This window comes from Montipora capricornis, chromosome 10 (assembly GCF_036669925.1).
Source record: "Montipora capricornis isolate CH-2021 chromosome 10, ASM3666992v2, whole genome shotgun sequence".
Classification (NCBI taxonomy): Eukaryota; Metazoa; Cnidaria; class Anthozoa; order Scleractinia; family Acroporidae; genus Montipora; species Montipora capricornis.
Window position 1 is genome coordinate 20345310 of NC_090892.1, and position 25462 is coordinate 20370771.

General features: G+C 39.8%; 1 protein-coding gene across 4 annotated transcripts in view; it reads left to right on the top strand.

Moving 5' to 3' along the window:
- The window catches only part of LOC138019477 (myb-related protein A-like), a 31912-nt gene extending 6887 nt beyond the window's left edge, over positions 1–25025 (top strand). For 2 of the 4 annotated variants that reach the window (XM_068866280.1, XM_068866278.1), the window contains exons 3-15: positions 219–371; positions 482–585; positions 6429–6557; positions 8230–8326; positions 8507–8552; positions 10206–10607; positions 13292–13340; positions 13798–13882; positions 14497–14844; positions 16423–16653; positions 17907–18107; positions 19082–19156; positions 22131–25025. In XM_068866280.1, coding sequence (XP_068722381.1) covers positions 219–371; positions 482–585; positions 6429–6557; positions 8230–8326; positions 8507–8552; positions 10206–10607; positions 13292–13340; positions 13798–13882; positions 14497–14844; positions 16423–16653; positions 17907–18107; positions 19082–19156; positions 22131–22268 — 2058 coding nt within the window. In that variant the 3' untranslated portion in view covers positions 22269–25025. The remainder of the gene's footprint in view (positions 1–218; positions 372–481; positions 586–6428; positions 6558–8229; positions 8327–8506; positions 8553–10205; positions 10608–13291; positions 13341–13797; positions 13883–14496; positions 14845–16422; positions 16654–17906; positions 18108–19081; positions 19157–22130) is intronic. The other 2 variants (XM_068866279.1, XM_068866281.1) reach the window with 2 other exon arrangements.
- Positions 25026–25462: the final 437 nt, after the last annotated feature.

Genomic DNA, 25462 nt, shown 5'->3' on the forward strand with positions numbered 1-25462 from the left:
GGAACCTCGATTATCCGGACTCGTTGGGACTAGACGAAATAGTCCTGCTAATCGAGGGTCCGGATAATCGAGAATATGAATATTAATGAGGAAAAAAAACTGATTACATTAAGAAAGCGACATTTAATCATGAAACAAAGCATTTGCGGATCGTTTGGCAAACGATATGGTCTACATCTTCACTGCCCGTTGTGAATACATATAATTTGTAATTGCAGGATGAAAAGTTGAAAGAATTAGTGGATGAAATTGGGTCAGACAATTGGAGGGAAGTTGCAAGTAATTTTTCTGACCGTACTGAGTTACAGTGCCACCAGAGATGGCAAAAGGTTCTCAATCCAGAGTTGGTGAAAGGCCCTTGGACAAAAGAGGTCAGAAAAACTGTCTTTTGATAATAATTATTTGTGGAGTTGATTTCCAATGCATGTGATTAAGATAATGTTACAACAAAGAAGGTTTACAAGCAACAAATATTTGACAGGAGGATGACAAAGTTGTTGAACTGGTGAGAAAGTATGGTCCAAAGCGTTGGTCACTGATAGCTCAACATTTGAAAGGCAGGATTGGAAAACAATGCAGAGAAAGGTACATCACTCTACATTTCTTCTCAGCATGCAAGTGGTTATTACACTGGTGTAGAAAAGGCTGAAATCTTTGATCCTCCCCAGTAACCCAGGTGAAACAGCTGTGCCAAAGTCGAAGCTGAATTTATATAATTTACAATTGAATGAAAGAGAATTGACCTCTGGTCAAGTCCTCAAATCAGAGTCAATCCCAGACGTACTGTATGAAGGTTAATCATTCATTAGCGGGCTGTTTACAGGATACCATTATGAGTTTCATTCTGAAATGAGTTACCGTTCCAGAATGACATTTGTACTGCATTCACTTGACAGTATTTGAACAGCTAGTAAGGCAACACCTTGTGGCTATAGACTGTATTTATAAATGGGGGCCAATAAATTATTATTTTGTCTTTGTGCTAATCATTCTCACTAGCCTCACTTTGGAGCAAAAATTATTTTGAATTTGTTTGTGCTAACAAGGCTAGTGATAGCATAAAGACAAAATAATTTATTAACTTTATAGCTCGACTTTCAGGAAAAAACATAGGGGCTACCTGGCCCCTAATTTCTCAGATTTGGTTGCCAGCTTGGGTATTTTAGTCGCCAAAAAATTTCTGCCCTTCTGACCTTATACATTTCAAGTAGAGAGGCTACCATAAACAGTTTCAACTAAAGGTGCTTTCAACTAAAGCATTTTCAAACTGTATTGTGTGGATGTCTGTAAAAAGGCGAAATGCAAGCAAGGCCAAGCCGAAAACGAGAGAGAGAGAAAAACGAACGAAGAGAGCATAAAGCGGCCTTGACAGCCAGTGAGATGGATAAAAATTGTTGCAAATTGTAGATGCTGGATAATTTAATTTGAAAATACATGTAATTGGAAAAAAAGTTGATGTACATCAATCATAACATTGCTAACCAATTCAACTGTGACCGAGTTGACTGTTCCAGACATCGTAATATGCTATCCGCATTTATAGTTGTACCGTTGATCCTTGGAGATGCTTCGAATTCGCCAACCCTTCTCTCAACGGGCTCATAGCTGGTGTACAACCATGTAAACATGTGGGGCAAGCTTCAAAAAATGTTACTGTATTGAATTTTTTAAGTAAAAATTTGAGCATTGGGCTGTCGCTTTTGTCTGAATAGAAAAGATCATAACCATTTTTTTCACTTTCTGAGCATAAATAATTATTAGGCGTTTCTATTGCGGATGTCATTAGTGGTAAGAAAAAAACCAGAAGAAGAAAGAAAGCATCCTTTCAGGGCTGAAAGTTTATTTTTGGCTTTGGGAGCACTTGTGCTACCAGGTTTAAATTTCTAGGCGCACTGCCAAAATTTTAGGCGCACAGCTAAGAATTTTAGGAGCACAGCTTAAAATACTGGTGGCACCAAAAAATCAGAAAACAGACGTTGCATTGTGTAAGTAATCATTTATTTGCATTATCTTTTATTTTGAACGATCCCTGTGTTTGTTTCGACTTTCAGGCTCTTACTGTACGTTGGAGATAACAATAATACTGTTATGTGTTTTTTTAAATTAACCTTCTCAATTTCACGTAGTACCGGTATTACACTTCATGGTACGTTCAAGACAACAGAAAAATCTGCATTCCGAGTTCCTTTTGAACTTAGCCTTAACACTGTCAGTTTACTGCTCACAAGTTTCATTTAATTTTGATTTGTAAAAGTAATACACTTTTGGTTTAAAGCTGATACAGACTTAGACGTAGAACCACGTCGTTAATACAACATCAACGCGATCATTCGAAACCCGGTGAGTCCCATGAATCAGCAACTGAAATTAATTCATCTGGCCATTTTCTGTAAGCAAAGTTAGGACGCCCTGATCTCTCACCACTGTTAAACCACTTGACAACTGCCGGTGTTGGGTCAAAAGCTTCTAATTCTGGTCCTTCCATACTGATGCGGATTAGGTCTTCTGTTGTCGACAGGAGGAGGCTGCTTCTTACATCAGACTTGATTCTCCTCTGGGCAGAAAATCCCCGCTCACACTGAGATATAGTTCATTGTTTTAAAATCGTTCTTACCTTGAAGAAAAAACGTCTCTTAACCCAGGTTGTTTTGACATTCTTGGCTCTGGCTTGACCTTTCATATCGACTGGTGAACTCGATTGCCAAGAAGCACGTGCTTTAAAGGCGGCTTTCACTCGCACATGTCAGCGGAGTCTTCGCAAAACCGAAAGGGGCTGGGATGGAATGTAGACATTGAGCTACGAGTGACGCTACGAGTTCGAAGAAACCACAGGAGAAAACGACAAATAAGACACCCGCTGATGCAAGGAAAATGATGTAACTTTATTCTTTGGATCCTGATTGTGTCATACCTACGATTGAATTTATTATTTCAAGCTTCCGTTTCGTGTCTGACTAGTTGAAGTACATAAGGATGGTCAGGCAAGAGCAGAGTTGAGTAGCGATGAGCTTTGTCGCACTAAACTCCAAGATTTTTAGGCGCGCAGGTGCGACCACACATGATTTTTTAGGCGCACAATTAAAAATGTAGTCGCATGTGGGACCAGGTGGTCGCAAACTTTGAGCCCTGCCTTTATGTACAGTGCAGACCAGAAATATGCGTCCTACGCAGACGCAAAACGCACGCGCGTTTTTTAAATGCGCGTTTCCAAACGCGCATTTGATGCGCGTTTTTCCTTTTGTTATGCAAACTCGTATTGTAGATGTGATGTTCATTGTTCCACGAAACAATAGACAAACGATAAAATGAATATTTAATTTCTGTGATCAACTAACCAGAACATTTGAATTGAAGAGCGGTGTCAACTGATCATTGTGAGTTTTCGAAACAAACCTACAAAGTTTTAAATTCTTTTGACATTCACTGAATGAAAAATAATAAAACTCTGTTGTCATCCTGCAGCTGACCACCAGGCCTTCTGATATTACGCGATGGTGCGATTTCGCACAATCGACCTCAAATCGCATCCGATCGCACAATTCACCAAAAATCGCATAATTCACAAAAGGACGCACAAAATTCATAAACTGAAACATAAATCAACACGTTTCTTAGAAATTCCTGCATAAATACGCCATTGACCTTTGTCACCTTCGATTTCGTAAACATTCGAAGTTCAAGGCTTTATTTTTCATGTCGGGGACCTGGTACGAGTCTCCTTCTATTGGTGCAACACAAACACGCCCTTATATACACACCACTGAAATGACACACTTGCCTTCTCTTATAGAAGAGATTTATGAAAAATAAGCGAAGTTGTAAGTTTTTCGGCAAAATGTAGTTTCTTTCGTTGAAAACTGATAAAAACTTACTCATGGATAAGTTTGTTGTGAAAACGCTCGCTTTTTCTTTGACGAAGAAACATTCCACCCAATCTGACAGCTCACGGTCGAGCAAGAAAGTACCTCACAGGTACGCTCCACGTGGACGATGGACTGATGTTTTTCTCGTCGTGCAATATTAGGGCTGTAAGCCGCGGCCAGAGAAAGCCGCGGCTTATTTTCTCTCGTATAAATGGGGGTATGGCCCTATTGTGATTGACCATCTTCGGAAGTTCGTGGTTGACGAGCACCTTGATCATTCATTTGGCATGTTAGCTGTGTCCTTTCAACTTTTAACATGGTGCACCGGTAGTGCAGAAGACCTCATTTTTTCTATTTATCCCAACTAATGTCAATCGAGATACATAATTACTGTTCCTCTGTGTTCAAAATGTCTTTAGGGCAGCAAAAAAGTGTTTGCCGAAAATTTGTCGAGCTTAAGAATTTCGGGAGAAAAAGAAAACAGCGCTACTAAGGAGTTTTTGTAACATCCCAAGTTTTTCGCAAACGTCAAATACTGAGGATGGCGCCACAGAAGTTGTCATGAGATAACTGCTTTGAGGCTCCGACAAGTAAACATTTGGTTCCAGGCTCTCAAACAAAAGAAGACGACATTAGGGCCGGCGTTTTTTGTCACACAGGGTTTCACTCCGTATGCTTCCAGCCAACCCCGCGTTAATTCTCCTCCATAAAGCTTAACTAAAGAAAGAAATTGGTGCAGAAGATATCTTAAAGGGAAGATTTTTCAACTCCGAGCGCATTCCAATGAATCTTGCTGAAGTAATACAGCTTCAATTCGCAAAAGGACAGAATGCCGAGACGCCTTTTGAATGTCACGCACGCATTACAAAAATTATTTTGAAATATTCGAGAAAGTACCGGTATTACAGATTGCGTAAGTAAGTTTTGTTTGCGAATGAATATTATACTCCTTATTTCGTTGATTTTACTGCATTTCACTCCACCGTTCATCCAAGTCTTGCTCTTAGCGATATTTGTTGTTGATCGACTAACTTTACTGACTGTCGATTTCTGTTGGCAAAACCGATGTCTTTCAAATTGAAAATAGTCCTGTTTTACGTTTTAATCACAGGAAAATATTTATTCCCCTTATTATGTCATTTGTTGATGCAGCGAGAAGTGAAAGTAATTTTCAAATGTCTGAAATTAAATGTGAAGCGGAAGCGAGTGCATTGTTGACTCGAATTTCACTTGGAAGCACGCGTTTTTTGAAATCAAACACTTCACTGTTGACATAGCCATTGTCTTGCGCTGAAACTAACAATAAAAGTTAAACAATGAAGACAATGGGCCAACTCATACATATTAATTATCTTTGATGAATGTGCGTTTTTGATGCGCGTGTTACAAACGCAGATGCGTGTGCGCAATTTTCGTATGCTCGTTTCGCACGCGTTTTTGGGATGCATATTTCTGGTCTAAGGCTGGCAGAACAGAGTTGAGAGGTGTGGAATACATTGAGTCTTTGTTGCCCTTTTTACCCTTTAATCTTGCAAATATTTTTCTCACAGGTACTGTATGTACATGTACCTCTCACCCATGACTGAATGGTTCGCAAAAGGAAATTTGTTTTCAGTTTACGTGATACAGTACCAGTCTGTCATTCCAGAATGAGGCTTTCATTTGAATTGAAAACCTGAATTAATGTATTCTGGAATGACTTGTGCATGAGCAAAATGTTGCCATGTATCATGGTAACAGAGGAAGAGAAATAATTACATGTATATGGCTCTGGAATAAAGATAACTTGTTCAGGAATGAAAGTCACTTTATAATCATGTAAGCAGCCCCTTAGCTTTCCTTTGAGTTGACTTCACATTGTCAAAAATGACTCAGAAATGTGTGGGTTGGAATGTTGCAACTGTCATAACCTGCCATTCTTTGCTATTGAAAGCAGCTTCTATTGTTTTTAAGTTTAAGAAATTGTTTCAATTGTTTAGTCTTTTGTTTTTGGGTTAGGGTATTGAGCCACTCACATATGTTATGACAGCTGCTACATCACCGAAATTTCTCTCCCAGGCCTTGGTTGTTCAAAGGTGGATAGTGATTTATCCAGTGGATAGCGCTATCCATCCTTTGATACAGCTGCACTTGACTGAATTTTTTTCCCTTTGCGACTAAAATATCTGAAGAAGTTGCAAATTTGGGAATGGTTTTCACCTTTGCTCCTTCAAACAAACAAATAAACAGGTTAGCAGTTGCCACTAAACTACATGTACATGTAAGTAAAGAAATGAAAAAAAACCTGTGTTTCTCACCATGAATTTTCTTTCAATCTGAACATACACGTATGGGGCACAGCTGTAGCGCAATAATCTCTGATTATTTGCCATTTTCAGCGGTTTGTTTACACACAAATATTGTGGGCTCATATTTTGTTTTGTCAAACCCTTGGCAGCACAATAGAGGATGACGATTTTGCAACCTTATCGCAAAAAATTGTCTGAATTTTTTTAAATGGCACCCTTCATCAAACCCACTATTGCAACATTTCGTGATTTTTCTTCACTTTCCTTTTTGCTGTAGGTGGCATAATCATTTAAATCCTGACATTAAAAAGACAGCATGGACAGAAGATGAGGACAGGATAATTTACCAGGCTCATATAACAATGGGCAATAAATGGGCTGAGATAGCTAAACTCTTGCCAGGAAGGTTTGTCCTGTGGTTCTTGCAAAAAATAATTAATTTGCTTTTAAGGCGGCGAAATACGAGATACAAAAACCCTCAACTTGGCGCGCAACTTTGTTTCGTTGCAAGTTTGGGTCGATGTTTCCCGTTTTTCACCTTGCATGATCAACTTGTCGTGCAACAAAAACACTTGTTGGGGGTTGAAGAAAAGTAGAGCGCAGGTCTACTCTGAGCAACAAATTTTGGCTTTGTTGCTGGTTTTTCATCAAGCTCACAACTTGTCGCGCAACAAATGTGCTTGTGTACTAGCAAATCAACCAATCAGCGCCCTGCATTTCTACAACCTGCAACAAATGTTTTTGTTGCGGGTCAAGTCGATCACGCAATGTGAAAAACGCGAAACATCAACCAAAACTTGCAACGAAACAATGTTGCGCAACAAGTTGAGGGTTTTTGTATCTCGTATTTCGCCGCCTTTAGGGGAAGCAAAATTCTATTCTTTGCTCTCTTGTCTGATGAAGGAAAAAACTACTGTACAATGTAGGTGGACCTGGAGCTGTTCTGTGGATTTAAGCAAACAAACACCAAACCCTTATCAACAAACCGACAACCACCATTTCTTGCTTCAAAATAGATCTTACGAGCCAGTTACAAGTGATAAAAATTAATTACATTTACTGTAAAACCTAGATTTCCCCAGGAAGGGTGTGCCCATGAGTAGGATTTAAACAGGAACATCGATTGTCTGTCATGGTCAGATGCCTGAAGGAACTACACACCTGAAAAACTTATTTATTAATTTTGCAAGCAGATTCATGCAATGAGATTCAGTATGCATTATCTTGCTTCAGACCTCAAACCTAACCTTTTTCCTTCTTCCCAAAAGAAAACCATTTTAAAATTGTATCCATCACATTGTACAGTTGTAAGTCTACAAATAAATGTGTGTGTACATTAACACACTTTGGGGCACTTTATGAGACAGAAAGCACTCTTGAACCTTGAGGAGTATTGTCTTGTCCTTCTTTTGTGCTCTCCAAGATTCCTTCATGTTTCATGTCAAAACAAAGGCATGTACTAAAACCCAAGACAACGAAATGAAACGACCAAAACGAAACTACTGAAAGGAAGCAAGCGAAATGAAACCACCGAAACAAATAAAAAAGTAAGTAAATATATAAAAAAGTTAAAAAACAAAACAGCCTTGATCTTGATCTCTTTAGCCACATGTGTGGCATCATGACATTTTGAAAGATGGATGAGCACAAGGGTATCGACGTCATCAAGAAAAAGGTGGGTATTTTTTCACGTTTTGAATGGTATTCTAGCTAAAACAAGAAATCTAATTTTCAAAAAGGAAAAAAGCTTTCCTGGTCATATTGTGGTGGCGAATTGAATGGCCCTTTCAAGAAAGACTTTGCAGCATTTTTTGTTCAAACCAAGACTTTCTAGAGAAAAACTAGAGCAACTTAACAGGCTTTTCTCATTTTAACGTCATTTTAAATTTGTTTTGGTGGTTTCGGTGGTTTCGTTTTGTTGTTTCGGGTTTTAGTACAAGCCCAAAACAAAACAATCCCTAAAGAAGACAATGCAGGTCAAGGGGCCATTAACCAATTCAGATGTGGGATTTGTATGTGAGTATAACATCATAACTCATACAGTGTTTTTTACCTACTGTACATGCAACTTTTGATAGAACTGATAATTCCATCAAAAATCACTGGAATTCAACAATGAGAAGAAAAGTGGAAAGTTCAGGCTATGACCATTACAGAAAAGTCAGATACAATGTGGTAAGGATTTTAACATGATCTTTTCAGTGCTACGTTTATATTTTAGTAGCAGCAGAAGCAGTAATAGCAGCTGGTTGAAATGCTTTAAATCAGTTATTTTCATTTGTAATTTTGAAATTGTAATCATTACTTAGTTCAATTAAATTTTCTTTTTCTTTTCTTTTTTCCTTTTAATTCTAGTCTGATAAACGATATGGTAAGGGAACTGTGTACCCAGGAAAGAAAGGTGAGTAAATGTACTTGTAAGGACAACTTTCATTATGTACAACTTACACACGTGTATGTGTATCATTGGGAGTATGCTGGCCCAGGCCATGTCTAATGCCCCATCGGATCGTTTACCCGGAATTGTTTTGGTGATTCCGGTTTAATCCCAAAGTGGCATGTCCAGCATGAGTCATGTGGTCAGGTCATCCCCATCTGTATTAGAATTTACTGAAACTCCTAGCAGCCAACAGCAACACCAACATCTGTGTTCCTTGTTTTGTTTCCACTTTTTCACTTGTTTGAACCCAATTTTTGGTTTCTCATCTGTCTTATCCTCAGCGTGTTCTCAGTCAGCTAGAATTGGGGATTGTGACACCTTGTAATTTTCTGCCATTTCTAGTTCAGGCAAACTTGTGAGTAAGATTATCAGCGGTCAATTTGTTGAACTTGCAGATCTCCTTCCAGATAATCCCAAGGTTAATAAGACTAAAACTTAAATGTTCTTGGACGGCAAACTAGTTGTCTCCCTGGCCCACAGACAAACGATGGAGATTCCAGATACATTGTGTCCTCATGCATTCACCAGGATTCACCATCACCATGTAGTGCCTCACAGTGGTTAAGAGCGGCAGATCTGTCACAGTACAAGCCATTAATAATCCAGATGGCAAAAAAATTTCCAGGATGAGCATGGCAACAATATGATACAGCCCCTGTGACAAAGAGGCAGCCACCTCTATTCTGCGATAGGACAAAGGTGAACTACGACCTTTACAACTTTCATGCCTTGGTCCCCAGCAACCCCTCTTCTGCAGCAAGTTCTTGTCTGGTCAAAGACTCCTCTGCTCTGTAAGGACCACAATCTTAATTCATCCCAGTCTTGCCATTCCTGGAATGCTGGGAATGTTGTTGGCCTTTTGGCCATTCTCGATTTCTGCTCGCCTGTGAGGTCTGTAGCTGGAAGCATGGGTTCACAGCCTGCCCTTACCAGTCCACCAGGGGGAAGGATGGCCTCGGTCACCGATTCCCACGAGGAAGAAGAATCAGGGGCATTGAGCCCCAGCTCTTTTACTGCTTAACAGTGTACATAGGTCTAGTGGCTTTGGTTCCCAAGCTGTGATTTCTTGTTCCAGTTCAAGTTTCAGTTGTGGGTTGTAAATGCCCAGTTGGCCCTGTTCCTGATTTTCCTCATTCCATTTTCCCGGTTTCCTGTTCCAGTTGTTCTCTCTTAGCCTAGCAACCCATGTTCCCCATTCTGGTCATACACTCGTCGTTTCCAAGGGGCATAACTACACTATGTCAGCTGTCTTAGTTGAGGGTCAACAAGGATCCCCTGGATGGATTTCCGAATTACCGATATCCCCTTGATTGTGACGTTACGTTTCCATGTACTCCTCTCGTGCAATTTGGTGAAAATGTCATCATAACCCGTTTATTCCATGCGCTCCTAGTTCTGGAAAATCGAGATTTTATCCGGTATACAAACTATGTTGTAAGTAATACTATAATTATGACTTTAAGTGCAGACTACAATGATGCCTCCTCGGGATTTTGCTGCTGGGCAAAATCCCTCCGTTGTGATTACTTGATTGAAACAGCAGCAACTACTTACAAAGGTTGAAGGGTTATTTTTTTAACTTATGAAAAAGGATTTATTTGTTGTATTTAACAGAGAAAAGACGGAGGGCAGATTCAACAAGTGATGTTTACAGTGACCTTTGTAGTTCATCATCATCATCATTACTTGACGATTTACCTTCTATGGCTGTTTCAAAGCAAGAAGACATCAGTCTTTCAGGGTCCAGTCAACACAGAAGTGGTTCAAATCTAACTAACATTAAACCAAAAGTTAAAAAGCAGGACCTTTTATCATCAACGTACGAAAAAAGAAGAGGTGATGTTAGATCATCAACTAATCATGGACTCATGTCACCCTTCAGAACATTTGGTCTGTCGGAAAGCGATTCCCTTTTTGGATCTGATCCTTCTACGTGGAGTAATTTCAGCTCATTTGATAGGACTTCCTCAGTCAAAAATATACGGCTTTCAAAGTTGACATCTCCAGGAACCACAGGTGAGTGGCAACTTCAAAGTCTATGCTCCTAAGTCCTTCTCTGTTTGCTAAGTTCCTTGTCCACAGGAAAAGACACGAGTCGCACAGGGATGGCACTAGGATTTTTCAATCTGGGTCCTGGGACCCGCATGTTCGGCCAAATTGGGGTCCCAAGCATTTTTTGGGGGTCCCAAAATCTTGGTGACCCTCTGCGAGAAAAAGAGTATGTTTTAAATTATGAGAAAAAGAGAGTAACCAACTTGGAATTAATATTGACGCATATGCATAGGACTGGCCGACAAAGGCTTTTTCTAGAGCCGTTACATTCATTCCTGGACAAGAACTCTGTTAATGAAAGAGCACCCTTTCCAAGGGTTTACGCATCACTGGTTTCCTCCCTTAGGAGCAACGAACAGTGACGGCTTTTGCTATATATTTGCATTCAGCGACTTGCAGAGTACATTCCCCTGAAGAAGACCGCAGAAGGCGGTCGAAAATTTAGCTTTAACCTTTTTAGATGTTTTAAACCCCATTTCTTAGAACTTCAATTATGATCACAGATCGCTCCAACAGTTTTTCAAACAACAGAATATACTGGCAAATCAAAGCAAGTTATGTGAGTTATTTAAGTCAGTGCCTTGCGTCCTGGCACGCATTAAAATTTCGATTATGCATTTTTTGGATTATATTAGCGTAAAAATGCACGATTTCTGCATTAACGCGATCCCTGTCGCAGATGGTCATATGGTAATGTGCTTTTAGCCATTCTTCAGAAATAGTAGCCTGGGAACGGAAATGTACACACTGTATTTCCGGCAGTTGTCTTTCCCCCCCCCCCCCCCCCCCCAAAAAAAAAAAAGAATAGAAAAACAACTGCCGGAAATACGTCTGCGTTCACAGGCCACAGGAAGAAAAAAAAAACATCTTTTCGGGGTTTAATTTTGTCCATAATTGGGGGCGCGGGTTATCTACGTGAACATCTCGTGACAAATCTGTAATTTTCTATAAGCACCCCCAAAACTCCGAAATAAAGTCGAGAATACTTGTTCACGTCAGTCTGCTTTGCGAACGAGTTTTCTTTCGTCTAACAAAATGCCTGGGGCGTAAGCAAACTTGCTCACATGTTTTCAAACATGTTGATGTATTTTTTATATGAGCTATGTACACAATTACATATACGTTATTTGGCAGCTGGGACTGCCGTATAGCGAAAACTGTGACCGAGGTCTTCAAATTGCTACCCGAGGGCGGCATTTTCAAGACTGAGGTCACAGTTTTTCGCTCTACGGACCGACCCTTAGCTGGTAAATAACTTTTTTTTTTTCCACTCTCTCTCTCTTCCTCTCTTAATTCCCCTTTTTTTAAATTGTTGACTCGCACCGCGCTTGATAGCGAATGCAGTAAGCGACTTACAACGTGAACGTTTCAAAGAGAAATATTTTTATTTGAATTCTATAAATTTCCACGCTTCTTGTCTAATGAAAGTCTGTTTTATAATACTTACTTCTGTATGTAAACGTATTCGATGTCAACAAATGGAAATTGAAGGCCATTACGAGCTCACGCAACCAGGCCTAGGATTCCGCCCGGGTTGGCAGGGAACATAAAAAAATGCCGCCCGCTCCCAGAGGCAATCGGATTGCGGGATTCGCAGAATTCCGCCCTCTCCCGCATTAAGAAAAGAATAAGTATCACTTACTAACCGAGTTCGAGGTCCATACTTTTTAAGTTACGGACCGCCTTTTTTCATTGATTTGTGGACCTAGTGCAAACACGTGGGAAATCAACTCCCAAAAATGATTGGCAAGCGTAAATTCTGAGAAACAAATGTTGTTTCAAGACGTTTTACAAGTTAGTTTGCATAAACATGCAACAAGAAAAACTCGCTAGAAAAGGTTACATCAAAATTTCAAATTTAGCAGCACATATTTTAATTCGGCCCGCTAATTAGCCAATCATAGCCCACATACTATCTGAGAAATATAATAATTAACAATTATTCGCCGATGTTCACCGAGCCTGGGGTAAATAATTGTTTTAGTATAATTACATAGGTGGAAAATAAGCATTTTCTTTAAAACAATTAATTTCTTTGTCTGTCACTCGACAAAACGGCTTGCGGCCATTTTGGAAAAATATCACTTATGTGATTATCGCGTATTATGTGGTAACAAATAGTCCGCGCGCACTGATTGGCTGCTGAGCGGGCAAGATTTTCTTGTAATGACCGGGCATTGTGAAAATTTTTCTCGGCTCGACGTTTCTTTTGAGTTGAGACTAAAAGCTACGAGCGCGTGGGCGAAAACAACAAAACATGGACAAAGTACAACTATATTTTCAATATCTGAAAGAAAAGCTAGCATACAGGTACTTCGTTAGTATGAGCGAGAGCGAGTTTTGTTATCCAAAGGACGAAGAACAGGCCAAAAGTGAGCAAAAAAAAGGCCATATAATAAATAACTTGTTAACCTCGTCCGTTCGGTCATTACGGGGAAATCTCAGACCGAGGCCTTGATGTATTGACCTCGCTATCGCTCATCCAATACATCAAGGCCTCGGTCTGAGATTTCCCTGTAATAACCTCATTCTCGGTTAATAATTGGTATATAATCATCTCAACGGCAACCAATCAGCGGATAGCATTTTCAATAATCATATGTGCAATTATACTAAATATTATTTTTCTTATTCCATTGCCTTTATAGGGTACAGATTTGACGGAAATTCTCTGGAAGCTCTACAAACGGATGGAGGGTGGGTGACATAAGAGTATCCCAAGCTATTGCACTAGGAACACAGACAGGTCGGAAAGCTCAAATAGCCTGTTTCTGTGTTTAACTGTGCCAGGTGACACCACGAATATAATTCATTGTTCTCAGGTTGCTGGGGCAAAACTCTTCACAAGTCTCATTAATTGTTAAAAGTTAATGTATAAACGAATTGCTCATATTTTTCGATTCTGATGGTGTTAGCATACTTGAGAACTAAGAAGGTTGTATTAATTGGCAAGTATACATTTTTTTTTTTTCCAGTTGAGGGCTGTCTTACTCGGGCTTACAAAATACCTTCATGTATTGCTAGTGCAAAAACCTCTATAAATTGTGTCCTGTAGAAACAATATTAAACTGGGAAAGATGGGCCTTGTCAGTCTTCTACTACCTACTTGATGCACAGCTTGAGACTTTGAACCTTTTTGCTGCTTTCTTTGTAGATCGCTTATTCCAATAACTTCTTCTGTTATGCAAACAAGATTTAGTACCCCTCCAACAATATTGAGAAGAGGAAAAAAGAGAAAAGTATCCTTTTATATCACTGTTACTGCACTTGTTGATATTAACCGGGCTCCAATTGTTGGATATAGCGCTATCCAATGGACTCGATTGGTTTTGCTAGTGTTTATCCGCTGGATAGTGATTTATCTGGTGGATACCATCATCCACCTTTTGAACAATCGAGGCCAGTTTATTGTTTTTATCAGTAGTGCATGTATAACTCTTCCATTTTGACAAAAAATGGTTCTAGTTTACAGGCCAATCCTGCAGAAAATCTCATCCCGTAAAAACGTGTGTGGAAACGTTTTGGCTGGGGAGTAGATTAGAGGATCAAAAAGTGATCTTTCAGGAGGAGTAGGTCCTCATTTTTTGGCAAAAGCAAACAAAATGTATATTGGCAAGGACAAGAGAATTGCATCTTCAGTCTGCCTTAGATTTACTTGGCCCAAGCCTGCTTGACACCTAGTTGTTGTCTAATTTTAGCATACATAATATCGATAGATTCAAAAGAGATAAGAATGCGGTAAGAAAAATGTTAATTACATTTCTCGTGCAAACTTGCAGCATCTTTGTTTTTTTCTTGGATTGAAATGTTGTCACTCTTGTGCTTTGCTTTGACCTTAACACAGTTACCACAGCAGTCTGGTGACTTGGATACAAGTTGCATTTCAAACCTAGAGACGACATTCCTTAGCAGCCCTAAAGGTGCCACACCAATAAAGTCATTGCCTTTTTCACCCTCACAGTTTCTGAACTCCCCCGTACATTCTAGCAAGTTACAAACGTCCACACCGGCTTGTGACAACAAGACTCAAATCAGTGTAGTAAACACTACGCTCAACACACCTGGTTTATTGGAGGCAAGCTCAGGCGAAGATCCCTTTCGCACACCACGTATCAGAAGGGAACTGTTGAGTGTGTCACCGCGTACTCCAACTCCATTCAAGAATGCCTTAAAGGTGTTGAATGAAACAAAGATGGCACATGTATGTTTCGTTCTAAATATGCATGTATATGAGTATAGGATTAATATGTCACGTATTTTAATCCTTAATTCTACGAGAAAATTTTCGATTAATTGTTTATAATATAAAGGGCAAAAGAGTCAAAACTGCACGCTGTTGCGCACTTTCATGGGCAGCCCCTGTTGGGGACCCCCGGGAAATTTTGAAATTTTTAGTTCCCGGAAACGCAATTTCTGGCATTCTGAGGCAAAGTCAGCGTGTTACAATTTCATAGAGAAGAAATATTTACCCGATGGTTGTCCTCAACGTTCGTTGTGTCTCACGATCAATTAGTGATAGTTTCGTTTTGTGATTGTTCAATTATACCTTATTAACGATTGTTGTGCTGTCACGCGTATTAGATAAATATAGAGTGAAACAACTGCAGTTAACGTTTTTAAATTTTGTGTTTCATCAAAGACGGGATCCATAAAAAGCATTCTTCGGGGTATCTTTCCGCAAAACGCTGAACTACAGCATCGTAGTGGACGGGCTTTTCGTAGTGAATGTTCATCAGAGTCAAGCCCGACAATCTTTCCGTTGTCGCAGTGGCGCGCAGATATCCTTTGACAAGCTTCAAAGTACCGTTTACCGTGGTTCATTGTTGGCTGAAGTGACTGGCGTAGTGCAAACAATTCGCAGAAAACAGTTAATGCTAGGGAAAATGTCTGGGTCACAGGCCTGGTGAAAAAAGAACCACATTCGCACCGAACCTAAATATTTAAAGATCGGTACTCATTTTTTTCTTAATCAGAAAACGTTTTAGCTACATTGAACAGCAGCAAATTAAGGCAAACTATGAATACGATGTACTTGTATTTATTTTATATTTTTACAAGTTTTTGACGTAAGGTGTTTTAATCTTGCACTCTTCGCAACAAAACAACCGCCAGCTACGCAGTGTATGTGTTAGATGCTTGTTTTTATTGCACTGCAGTCCATTAATTACATGTACTTTACCTTTACTTTTACTTTTGCTTTGCTTTGCTTTGCTTAAAGGTATTGGGCTACTTGGTTGTTTTTCAAAGAAAATAGTTCTTCCATTGATTCCCTCTCCCCTCCCCTCCCCCCTGGACAATGTTATGGCCCTCAACATCGTTCAACGTGGTTTCACCCAAAAGTTGAAAAAAATAAAACCATCACACTAGTCCTGGCATATGTTAATCTGGTTTCCACCAACTGAGCTCTGTACTATATGGTAAAATGGTTGTGGTGGATTGTAGCATGTGTTAATATATACGGCACAAGTGAATAGTGCTTTCCGCAAGTTCTGATTGGCTAGCTCGGAGGTGACTAGCAAGTGAGCAAAGGGAGAAAAACAAAATGGCTTCCCGCAAATTTTATCGATAGTCTCCCCCGATTATTCAACTTGTGTGTTATATACTAAAACAATTGTACACCCCAGTGTCGGTGAAAGTGGTAGAGATTTACCTCCACCACGGTCAAAAAGTTTCACCCCAGTGTCGGTGAAAGTGGTAGAGATTTACCTCCACCACGGTCAAAAAGTTTTAATTCTTTCTTTTTTTGATATATATTTATTGTTTCCTCTGTGTTCCTTAGACACCCGATAACTTTGAAGCAGATTTTAATGAAATTATCAAAAGAGAGGAGGAAGAAAGTGGTTTGCAGCTGTCAACAAGTGCAGAGAAGACCCCTCGCAGAGTACGGACATCTCTGGAGGTAAAATACGCCCAGTTGAGTAAGACGGCTACAGCTGCTCCTTCAGCAAGTTCCAGCAGATTGGATGAATCACAAGATGTAGTTGACCAACATAACGCTGTCATAACTGTGGTAGGTCTAGTGGCTTAGTCACTGATGGTTTGAAATGTTTTCAACAATGACACGTATATCGATAAAATTGATTAGCAGTTTGCGGCAAAGAATCGAATATTGCACAGGGCATGCACATGTAGAAACAGTAGCATACATGAATTGGGCTTTGATTTGGCTATTGCCTTTAGCCTTCTTCACGAGAAGAAGCGACCTGCAGCGAACTTTTTGAGGAGAATAGAAAACTATTAGAGATTTCGGTTAGAGGTAATAAAGGCAACGTGGTGTCGATTTTTGCGCCTCGATAGAAGTTTGTGCGAGTCCTCCACACGGTAAAGTTGAAAATGCTTTGAATCCATGATTGACGTAATTTGATTACGATGTAATTGATGTAGAGGATTAATCGTATCAGCGACGGTACTCCTGAGAAGAATTGTTGTTTGCCACCAAATAAAATTGTTCGTATAAACGCCATTTCGCTGTGGGGAATTCCGCTTTGTAGTCTGCGGAGAAAGAGCTGGGTTCGTTTGGGTATGGAAATCCTGGAAAGTCATGGTTTTCCAATATTGTGACATCCAGGCCGGAAAATCCTGGGAAATTATGACAAGTCATGAAAAATACTGGAAAATTAGATCTAGGAGTAGTGCTGAAACAAAATGAAATTATTGTCTTACGTTTTGGCAAACGGCGCTGCAATCTTTTTCTCTATTCTGGATCAGAAGCCCGTGAGTAGGTGCCTCGAGTGCACTGTATCCTTCAGTCAACTCCTTTATCAGGAGACTCACATTTGCATCAATTTTCATTCATTGTTTTTGCCATTTTTCTCCTCGTTTGACAACTTTATTTTGATTGCCTATTTTAAACAGTGCTTGCAGAGTCGAAGACTTCGTGGCGTTCTAAAAGTAGAAAGATACCCGCAAAGGTTGACTTACAGGACTTGTATTGGAGGGGCAAGCGCCTACTCATGGGCTTCTGTCTGGATGGTATAGATTTCAGGATTTCTTAGGTCATGGGTTTTTTTTCCTATATGGTCGTTGAAACTCCTCGAAAAGTCATGGAGTTTTAGGACACAAGAAGCGTATGAACCCTGGAGGCTCTTCTTTTCCAAATAGAACGGGAATGGGGGCAATAGGAGTTTCATTTTCGCGCGGTCAGAATGCGGTAGAATTCTTCAAAAAGCTCTTCGTTCATATTGCTCCATGAATTTGTTTTCAACGTAGTAAAGGTTTCAAGAATAATCCATTTATAACTATTGTTGTGCGCTTGGTTTGTAGGAAGACTCTGGAATTGTCCAAACAACGATGAGATCTTCATCGGACGATTCGTCCCTAATCAAACCGTCGGAGATATTTGGCCAGCAAAGTCCTAGCGTGACGCCCAGTATCGTGCCGTCTACAACTGTAGTAAGTGGAAAAAACGCTGCACAATCAACACGCGTTGAACGTTTCTTATGTCCTAGTGCTGTGGATTTCCAGGTGAATCTTGGCTTAAGTGATTGCTTTAGACTAATGCATGTCACTAAGTAATGCTTAAAATGCCAGACATTCTGTCAAAGCTCAAAGTAACTGCTAATAGCAATAATAACTATTTACCTTGGCTTGGGAAGAAATGTGTCGAAGATTTGCACGCGATGCATCATAAATGTTACCATAGTGCGCTAACCCTTCTTTCCAACTTAATCATCTATCAAGGGGTTTTCAGATGAAGTCCAATTAAAAATTATGTTGGTTGGATTAGTTGTAGCATGTTAAAGGCCCACCTTCAACCGACAGGCTTTTCGACCGTTTGTTTTTGTTATGGAAATTCGTATTTCTTATCGCAGCGATCTAATTAGATGAATCTCGGATTTCGGGTGGAATTTTCATATATGAAAATTGTTCCGAGGCACGCAATGCCTGTCGGTTGAAGGTGGGCCTTTAAAACGATCGAATGAGAAGGCATGTGGCAAGTACATTCAGAATTGCGTCTTGTACAGGAAACGCGTGCACACAAGACATACACTGTAGGTGGTCTTCAATTTGGGCTTCAGTTCTGGTTGTTTGAACGAACGGTTAGATTTTCGACCAATCTCAAAACGCAATAATAGAGTGCCATTGAGACCGCGAAAGGTGTTTGGCAGTGAACCGAAAGCCGATTCATTTTGTGCTGTCTGTTTTTCTATACCGTCAATGTCTTTCAAAACCAACAAGCAACAAACGTAGAGTAAATAAGACGCAGTAAGTTGAAGTAAATTAATAAGAGACTTTTACATCCCGTCAAAAGTGCGAATGTTCAGAGTTCTACTGCCCTTGCGTGTGATGTTTGTTGCTGTGTGTGTGTCGTACGTGTAAAGAAGTCTTAACCAACTGCGGCAACGGTAATTTTCATGGTGCACTTGCTGCTAGAGGTGTTATGAATAGAGAAAAATCCTTGTTGGTATCAAGTTGCTTACAAGATTCGTTGATTTCAGCGACATCGGAGGAAAGGGCATCCCATGCGACTGATAAGATTTCAAGAAACTCCCCAGAAATCTGCTCTGCCAAAGGTATCTATCATTTAGCTGTTACTCATTCTAAATACAATACATACTTAATTGACTTCTCCCCATAGGGGCTTTTCAGGGCCAATGAACCAACGAAACAACAGAACACAACAACTACAACTGTTAAGAATCCCAACTGGCCGGAGGCAAACCAGTTGGCTATTTACAAGTGCAGCTGGGAAGTCGAACCAGGGACTACCAGGATCAAATTCAACCAGTGGTCAGAGCGTGTCTTGAACCCGGGATCTCCGGATCTCAAGGCAAGCGCCGTAACCACTGGGCCACAGTGCCTCCTTATACTGAAGGTAGACGTTTCCTCCTAGAGGACGCTTGAGTGTTTCAGAAAAATAGTCGTGCTACACGTTCCGCACGCATTTTTAGTACATTTATTTGCCGTACTTTGGAAAACAACCGTTAAAAAATGCCTGGTGCCTTAAGCCCTGTCCAAACTATGGAACAAAATTGGATCCAACATGCAACATTTTTGGATGTAACTGTTCAGGTAGAGGCAAAACACTACCCAAAATTGCTTGACGAAACTGAAAGTTGGCGCGAATACTTTAACGAGATGTAGAACTCCTCGTAGCGTTTGTGCTCCTGAGGCTGTTGGAGGACGGAAATGACCGATTCTAACTAGGAAAACCCAAAGAATGATCGAGAGGACGTGTAGAAAAGGGTATGCTTACTGCAAGATACATCCGCGTTTAGGAGATTATGAGAATGAGTACCGATCAATTTGCAGAAATTTTGGCGCTCTCCAAAGAGAGCGATCATGATAAAGGGGACTAAGAGTGTCCCTCAGACATGGCCTTGCCTCATACTTCATACTCTCTGTTCAATAACCATGACGTCTGCTCCGTCCTTGTCCAACATCTTTGTTGCAGATGATGCTAGAAGCCTAGGCTTAAAAACAAGATGGCGATTCGTGATTGGCTAGAAGCACGGACGTGACTCGATTCAGGACGCAACTTTGTTGGAAGAGCGGCAAAACACTGCAACATTGTTGCGTCCAGCAAAAGTTGTTGGGCGTAATGTTTGATCAAAAGCAAACTCTATCCAACACTTGGTCGAACAAAAAATGTTGGCCAACATCTTGCAACATGGGCGGCCGAACGGTCGAACAAAGTTGGAGCGTTGACACCAACTTCGTTCGATAGTTTGACCAGGGCTTTGGCACATGAAAGTGATTTATCAAGCAACCGTGAGCGCAACCTAACTCTGTGATAATTTGTGCGACAAAAAGGCCCCATATGGCATTGTATCCGGAATGTGTCGTAGAAACATCTTTAAGGGCTTCCGTCTCTGCGTTGCTGTTTGTTCAGGGATCGCGTTAACGCAGAAATCGTGCATTTTTACGCCAATGAATTCCAAAAAATGCACGGAAATTTTAATGCGTCCCAGGACGCAAGACACTGACTTAAATAACTAACACAACTTGCTTTGCTTTGTCAGTATATTCTGTTGTTTCGGCAAGATGCAAAAAATAAATAATAATAATAATAATAATAATAATAATAATAATAATAATAATAAACGAAGTAAAGTAACATAGTGGTCGCCATATTGGATTTCGGCATGCAAAGGAGACTGGTGGAGATAACCAGGAAACGTAATTGAGCTCCCGCCATTTGTTTCTCATTGATCGTTTGATTGATTGAGAAATACAAGTGCTCACACTTCTTGAAAAGGAAGTGAGAAAGATTGAAGACATGGTCATTTTTAGGTAAAGATTTTTTGCCTAAAATTGGCTGAAAGAGTTTGGATGGTTGCGAACGAGGAATTTGGGCAATAAGTTATCTATGATTTGTACGCTGGAAAGAAGAACTCGCTAGTTACAGTACTCATTACTGTCCAAAGAAAAAGATTAGAAAGTTGGTTAATACTCTCTCTTTCACTTAAGATACTTTTTTTCTCGCACAGAGTCACCAAGATTTTGGGACCCAAATTTGGCCGGACATGCGTGTAATTTAAATTGTTCAGTGTCGGTTGATTATCTCTAACAGAAACGTACTGCTTTCAGCGTTTAAACAATGAAATGGGGGTGTGAAAACTTACCATATTGTATTCACTCTATAGTATGACAAACACGAATTACGCAGCCAAAATTCCTTTGAAGACAACTTTTGAAGACCTTTTTTGTAAGGCATTCTCTCACAACTGTTACTATCCTTAGTTAAAGTACGGTGGAACCCCGTCAATACGGTCATCAACGGGCCTAAAACATTTGGCCGTATAATCGGGGTGGCCGGGGTAGGATGAAATTCATGACTAAAGGGCCATAATGACAAATATCGCATTTGCACTTCCAGAACTACTTTTCTCTTTAATAAACAACAAGAATGAACGTACAGTAATTGTATTAGAATACTTGAAACTTCGCTCAGGAAGTAAAACACTTAAAATTGTTAAGTGTGCTGTACGTTCTGAGCCTAAATCAAAAGAAAGAACAGGCCCAGCTTACTATGCTTTTAAAAACGGAAGCCGCCGTAATGACCTAACCGAAAGACTTTAGTACCAATCGTGTTTTTGATCAAAGCACAATGACTTAATCCCTTCGCAATTTGCCTCACTGAATGCTGCAGTAGTGTTCAGATCATGTTTGTACTGGAAATAAAGAGGAGTGATGCTGACAGTACTTTGTAAAATAAATCGGCTGTTCGATTACCGTGGTATTTACAAAGGTCAATGAAATTGACATGTTACAGGCGTTTTGGTTTTTTAAATTTAGTGCGAGTGGCCTTATTAACGAGTGAAATTATAAAGGATTCTACTGTTTGGGATTTAAAATTTTGGCCGTTGGCCGTATTAACGGGTGACCGCATTAACGAGGTAGGTTTTCTATAAGAGAATGTATAGCCGTTTCGCCGGGCCAAAATAAAGTGGCCGCAATAACGAGATGGCCGTGAGGCGGGGTTCCGCTGTAATCTACAACATCCTAGAATTTTGATAATCCGAATTCCTAACTTTGTCTTTGCAGTTTGATACGACTTGGGAACAAGTGGCTTGTGGAAAGACTCCGGATCAACAGTTACTAACTCAGCAAGCGCATCAGTTCTTTGCCAACTACAGGGCAGCTGCTCGCACTCTTCACTTCAGTACAACCACTGTGGCGTAAAATTTCAGAGATCCTTCATTCACTCGTACATACCCATGCTTTCTTTTGAGCTAAAAAGCTGAAAGGAAAGGCATGCAGAGATAAATATTTACTTTGACGCAATAACGTCCATACAGCCCCGCGCATCAGCACTTTTCACCAACAGCCAGAATCGTAAGTTCAAATTCCGATCAGAAGTCTTGTTTTTCACTGCTGTCAATCACTGTAGGGGGTGGGAGGGAGGGGCAGGTTGATTGGTCACATTCAGTGTTATAATTGGCTGGTTTAATACCACGGTGTCAGTTTTGGTCCACCATCTGCCAAGACCAAGGTGATTGACAGCAGTGAAAAACCCCGAGTCTCCTCTCCCGTGCCAGCCAAGTGGGCTAATCACACTTTTGTGATGGTTTGAGTCGCTATCTTGACCGTTAACCAAAACGTGGGAAATGTATAGTATCCGGCATAAACGCTAGCCGAGAAGAATGTCTACATTTCTAATTTTAGGTACAGGGTTAAGGATCATACCTATCCAACTATTAAAAACAAAAAGTCGCTGAAATTTACGAGGTTGTGTAAAATTACGCGGTAGCTTCAATTTTTGCACAATTTTGTTTGTAGTTTTTAGCCAGGAATTACAGAAAAGATGGTGACTTAAACTGTGGAGCTTAGGTATTATCGAACCGATGTCTACTTTTAGGTCTATTCCACTTCGTGCTCTATTGCATCAGGCACTCTTTATACGAGCTTAAGCATGGACTTATTATCTCATGTTATTTGGACTAAGGTTGAATGTCTCTTACATATAGTGCGACAACATTTCAGTCTGTTGGTGTGTGAAAGGTGGTTTGGCCGTTAAGATCAAAACCTCTTCTGACAATTTCCACAACGATATTTTTTATAGATCCTCGTTGGACAAAAGGGCTTTTTAGTTGCAATTATATTTTACGATTTTTCGTTAATGAATAACTTTCTCCAATGAGATTATGTTCTGTCGGCCACGCAATGTAAAGAAAAATGTTTTAGATGGAGAGCAGTTGACTTGGCTGTTCGTTTTTGCGATTTTCAAAGAACGTGGCGATGAAACTAGGAGAGAGCTTATACCATTGAAAACTTCTTTCGCAGTAGTTTTTACTGTGGACGTTAATTAAATGTGCATATAATAATGTAGGCAATAGCTAAGTATGTTGGTGACCCAGTTTCGTTCATGGCATCTTTCCCAGGTAGAGAGATTTTTGGTCCAAGTTTCAGATGTGTCGGAGAAGGTTTTTTTTTTTCAGATTTTACGCCAATGTTTTATGTAATCTGTTTTATAACCACTTGCAGGACAAGCGCCGTTGTCTTTAAAATAAAAAAAAGCGTGTTAAGAAATCAACATTGTTTCAAGCATTTGTGCGCTATGTACATAAAGGTATTTTCTAGTTTTCTTAGTAAATATATTTCAATTTGTGAAGATTGGTTTTAGTGTTATTATTGTGTAATATACCGAAATGAAAATTAAGCAGAAATATAAAGTGTCTATTATATATCCAAACAAAGATGTTCATTAATTTAGGTAGTACTTGAGTAGTAAATACACATGTAGATCAGAAATTTGTGTTGGTCTGTGGTTTGCTATAAACGAATTGTTCCATAGGGGTTGTTTGCACGGAGTGGAGAAGGGAGGTGCTATTGCATGATTTTTCAGATTATATGCATAGGGATAACTTGAGACCCTTTAACCAATGGACTTTCTAAGACGAGAAAGAAACGAATGAAGATCTGGAACCATGTAAATTAACTCATCTCTTCTGTTCAGCTGTTATAGGTAGCAGGATGATACTTGCTCCTCGTGCAAATGGACGCAACAAATCCCAACATTGTTGAGAGTTGTTGGCCAACAATGATGCTTCCGTTTGCTTGATTCGTTTTTTACATAATTTTATTGAAGTTGCTGATTTCTTCGTAAACGAAACTTTTTTTGATCTTTTTTTCGTGTAGTTGCATTTTCAATCTTTGACGGCCAGGCATGCTAAAGAGGCGTGACGCTCTTCTTGAAGACCGAATAACCGAACTTGAAAATAATCGGCGCTTTCCGTAAGCATAATTTTTGTATCTGTTTTGTTTAAACAAAACGTTAAGTGTTTCACTCCTGGAGTCTTCCGTTCTCCGTGTATAACAACTCCCCTATGACGGAAATATTCAAGCCGTTTACATGTCAGAATAGATGTTTCAAGATTTGCCATCAAGGTCTCTTTGAGGACGAGACCGCGTCAAGATTGTTAGCAGATAGCGGCGACTCAAATAGTGTGTAGTTTTCTCGTTCTCCGAAATTAAACGGTTTATTATTCCATACAGGCGTGCGGTTTTGTTTATAAATAGGTTGTTTGACAGCGATATTTGCAACAGTTTGTTTTTGGATGAAAGTTGGTTAGTTCGATCGAGTATCACGTCTGAAACCATTGTAAACGATAGCTAATCACTAAGTCTTGTAGTAAGTAGTAATGTAGTGTAGTTTTGAAATTAGTACTGCAGTTCGATTCTTGAAGAAATAAACGCAGTCAGATTTTTCCAAAGCTCATAATATTCATTTGGGTTAACTTTTGCATTTCGCAGAATCTTACCTTCTGTTGGTGTATGTTCATGAATTAATCTAGATCTGATGTGTGTTTCTCCAGTTATGTGTATTGAAATTTTTTTGTTTTTCAATTTCAAATTGCATTATTTTTTACAATCAAAACGGTTTTGTATGTAAATACATTTTTTCTTACTTTTGTACAGAAATAAAGAATTTTTAAGAGAGTTTTGTCTTAACATTTTCTTAAAATAATGAGAAATGCCTTTGGTGAAACATCGATAAATCGAGCAAACACAAAAGAACCAGGAGCTGTTAATAAGCAGCTATTATAACACCGGCGCAAGAAAAAGGAAAATTCCATTTGTTTGCGTTTCCATTTATTTGTATATCTCTCGTGTGAACCGGTGAAACGTAAAGGCGCCCGCAAACTAGGGCATGTTGCGGAAACAGTGTCCCGAAATTTAGAAACATTTTTGCTTCCCGGGAAGCAAAGTTCACTTCTGCAACAAATGTTTCCTCTGCGCGCAAACGGGGAAACATTTGCGGACGCCTTAAAGCGCAACGTGAAAAATACTCACTCCTTGCCTCTTTGTGGCGTCACCTGTAGTGAAGCGAAGGGAGGAAAAACATCTGAGCGAGCACATGCGAATTTCACCTGTTA